Source organism: Histomonas meleagridis (assembly GCF_020186115.1).
Source record: "Histomonas meleagridis strain 2922-C6/04-10x chromosome Unknown contig_80, whole genome shotgun sequence".
In the NCBI taxonomy this organism is placed as follows: domain Eukaryota; phylum Parabasalia; order Tritrichomonadida; family Dientamoebidae; genus Histomonas; species Histomonas meleagridis.
In genome coordinates this window covers 145,107-149,518 of record NW_027150918.1, presented here as the reverse complement: position 1 = coordinate 149,518, position 4,412 = coordinate 145,107, and the positions used below count along the sequence as shown (strand labels likewise).

The window sequence follows — 4,412 nt, the reverse complement described above, 5'->3', positions numbered from 1 at the left end:
TTAAAATCATGAACTCATTTCCAGACATGCCTTCTCAAGAATTGAAATAATGATACATAAATCAATATTTTGAGTGTGTATGTTTAAGGGAAGTTTTAGATGAAAATATTCATTTTTAAAATTTTAAATAATTGATCACTTTGTATTTCCATCAAGAATTAATTTTAGCAATTTATTTTCATAAATATGACCCACATTAGTTCTAGTAGATTTCAACAAAGTTATATGGAATTTCATAAGAGGGATTTTTTTATAATGGAATTAACTCAAAAATAGGCGTTGCAACTTATACACCAAATTAAAATCGAAACCAAAATAAATTAAAAAATATTTATAATTTCCTAACCCTATCTGTCTTGTTGAATTAACCAATAACCTTCATGAATCAACAGAGTGGACTTCTTAAGATAAGTGTTTATTTCAATACTTTATGTGGATACGATTAAAATATACTGATTTTTTTCGTAAATAGAACAGAAATATCTTTTTCAAAAATTAATTTATAAACTCATATATGCTATTAATAGCATTAAAAATATAACTATTAGTATATTATGATTTCTTAAAATAATTAGAAATTATAAGAAGAATCGATTATAAAAATTATTTTGAGATATAAAATCGTTAATATTTATTTTAAGCAAAACATACAAATATCTTTAGCATTAATATCAATTCCTTCTTGTTCAAGAAGTAATTTAACTGTTTCTGTATAACCTTTTTCAGATGCATAGACAAGTGCTGTTTTAAATAATTTAAAGAATTTTTAAATATCATTTTGAAACATAAAATTATTAAAATATATTTTAAATAAAACAAATAAATATCTTTTGCATTAATATCAATTCCTTCTTTTTCAAGAAGTAATTTAACTATTTTTTTATAACCTTTTTGTGATGCAAACACGAGCGCTGTTTAAAATATTATAAATAGTTTCCAAATGTTATTTTGAAATTTCAACTCATTAAAACATTCCCAAAACATAATAAATAAATATCTTTATCGTTAATATCAATTCCTTTTTGTTCAAGAAGTAATTTAACTATTTCTGTATGACCTTTATCAGAAGCACAAATAAGTGCTGTTTTAAATAATTTACAGAATTTCCAAATATCATTTTGAAATATAAAATTATTAAAATAAATAATAAATAAAACAAATAAATGTTTTTGGCATTAATATCAATTCCTTCTTGTTCAAGAAGTAATTTAACGATTTCTGTATGACCTTTATCAGAAGCACAAATAAGTGCAGTTTCAAATAATTTAAATAATTTCCAAATATTATTTTAAAATTTTAACTCATTAAAATATTCCCAAAATATAATAAATAAATATCTTTATCGTTAATATAAATTCCTTTTTGCTCAAGAAGTAATTTAACTATTTCTATATGACCTTTATCAGACGCACAAATAAGTGCAGTTTCAAATAATTTAAATAATTTTTAAATATTATTTTGAAATTTTAACTCATTAAAATATTCCCAAAATATAATAAATAAATATCTTTAGCATTAATATCAATTCCTTTTTGCTCAAGAAGTAATTTAACTATTTCTAATAGACCATTTGAAGATGCATAAATAAGTGCTGTTTCAAATAATTTAAATAATTTTTAAATATTATTTTGAAATTTCAAATTATTAAAATAAATATTAAATAAAACAAATAATTATTTTTAGCATTAATATCAATTCCTTTTTGCTTCAAAACATATTTAACAAGTTCAATATTTCCTGATTGTGATGAATAAACTAAAATATCATTAGGTATTTGATTATTTATAAGAAAATTTTAACAAGATACAAATTACCAATTTCTGCTGCTTCATTAATGATTGATCTATTAATTTTCATCCCCTCATCTTGTAAAAAAGTAAAAATTTCATAATTAAAATGTAAAATACATTTTACACCTAATTCTTCCAAAAAATATCTTTCCCGAGTATTCGTTTGTATAAAATTTTCATAAAGATATTTAAAGATATCATTTCTGTGAAACATAATTGCTGTTTCATATGCATCTTTTAAAGGAGAATGATTTTGTCCACATAAATGAATTATCTCTAAGTTTCCACTTGCAACTGCATATTTATATGTGTTTCTTACATTTGCACCATTCATAAGTAAATATTTAAAACATTTAATTGATCCAAAAAATGCTGCATAATCAATTAATGAAATATTTTCTTTAAAAATAAATGAACAACTTTCATAAGGCGATCTTTTAATTTTTTGATTAAAATCAAAATCATTTTGTGATGATATTTCTTGAAGTTTTTCTATTTCATCATTTCGAATTATTTTCGCAATTTCATTTGGGTTAACTCCTTCTTCAATTAATTGCTTATGAAGTTCCCTTGGGATTGAAATTTCTTCTGAAAAATAAACAAAATTTGGAATAAACATTTTTTTTAAAAATTTTTGATCCACTAAATTACGTTCAATCATAATTTCAAGAAGATAATATGATTCGAATCGGCGCTGTTGAATCAGAAAATCTGTGAATACATCAAATATTTTTAATTTGCATGTGCCTTTTTTGTTTTCTTCCAATTTTTCAATTTCTTTTAAAAAAATAAAATATGTTTCAAAATAATCATTTCTTCTTGATACAAATAATACATATATTATTTTGCTGACCATCATATCGAATGATAATGAATAATTCTCATAAAATTTGAATATCGAATTTGCTGATTGAATAATATTTCCTTTGTTTAAATTAAATATAATACTCTTTATTGATCTTATTACTTCCCACTCATTTTGATATTTATTAGAATTCCCAATTTTTTTCATTTTTCTCATGATGTGTTCACAAGACAAAAATTGTATAATTGACAATTATATTCAATTTTGAATTAATAACGATTATTTTTCTTTCCCAACATAAATGTATCAAAGCTAATTGTTGCATATATTTATAAAATATTTCTAGTAGCATATATCACTTGATATATAATTGTATGAATTTGCAAATTCATCTAATTGAATTCTAAATAATTATGTTGCAACATAATATATAATTATATTTTTATATTTATTAAAAAAAAAAAAAAATTCTGAAAAATTTCCAGCCAACATGCATAAAAAATACTTTGCTTGTTATATTTTATTCATATTTTTAAAATGAATTTTATCATAGAATGAGAAATAAAATTTATTTATTTTCATAATCCAATTCCAACGGTTTTCACCAATTTCACAGCATTTGTTAAAATATTGACTGCGTGGGAAATCATTTTTTGCCATTTTACAAAATTTTAAAACTTGTGTTTGATAACTTTACATTAAACAAAAAGTTTTTTCAAAAAACCGCTGGTCGTTCATTTTTCCAGCTGAAACTCTTCCTCGAGAATGACATTGGGAACGGTGCGAGATGTTCCCGTGCGTGAGTTCATTCAAGCTCTTGCATCTTTTTTAAAAGCATCCGGTCAATTTTCAAGTCCTTTTGATAAGGCAATTCTTTTACCAGAACAAAAAGAATTAATTCAAAGTTGGTGGTTTAAACAAGCAGCTACAATTGTTCATCAATTTTATCTTCATCCTAGTTTTGAAAGTTGTCTTCGCGTTGAAAAGTCAAGAAATAAAAATTCCACAGAAATAGAGAAAAGTCTTGCGCGGAATGCAAGATTTCAATGTATTCGTAAGTTTAAACAAATTGGATGGCTGATTAAAGATCAATCAGGAATTCTTTTTGTTTCGAATAATGCCAAGGCAACTATGGATTCTATTGCAGCATCTCTTTTAGCTCAATCAGAACCTAGAGAACAAAATTAGATCATTAAAAGTTTGATATTGAAAAAAATCATTTGAATTTTAGATATAACGAAATTATTTTAAACTTAAAAAAAAACTTTAACAGCTTTAACAAATAGTTGTGTATTTAAAGTAGGGCATGCTTTCGTATATATCTTAATTATGTTTTTAATACTTGAATCTAAAAGTACTTTATTTGGCTTACATAAAAATCAGTTTGATTATATGAAATTAATTAGGATCGTTATGACTTTTGACTGTGCATGCTTTATAAATATGTTCAAAATAATGATTTTTGATTGTGAATGAAGCAACTTATTTTACGTTCAATTTCAATTCAATCCGAAACTTTTTCAGAGACGTTTGTTCAGCAAGGTTTTTTCACTTTTCCTACTCATTTTTGCAAAGTTTTTAAATGCTGATCTTCTTTTTCGAAAATAACACTTTTTCAGAACCAGGTTTTCACCGCAAATGCCGATAGATAACGTTTTCCATAAATGTCCTTAAATGGAAATGAATTCCAACAATTTGCATTTCCAAATTTAGAAGAGAGAGAAAATCCTGTTGACCTTAAGTTTCCAATTTTTAGTTTAATTAATCTTAAAATTCATGATCATCATAATAATAATTCCATTTCAAAATATCTAGAC

General features: G+C 23.5%; 1 protein-coding gene across 1 annotated transcript; it reads left to right on the top strand.

Moving 5' to 3' along the window:
* Positions 1–3,360: 3,360 nt before the first annotated feature.
* Positions 3,361–3,783, top strand: GO595_008966 (40S ribosomal protein S19; the record flags this gene model as incomplete). Its single annotated transcript, XM_067922598.1, has 1 exon — positions 3,361–3,783. One exon carries the CDS (start codon positions 3,361–3,363, stop codon positions 3,781–3,783), a length of 423 nt encoding a protein of 140 aa, XP_067770909.1.
* Between the last annotated feature and the right edge of the window lie 629 nt (positions 3,784–4,412).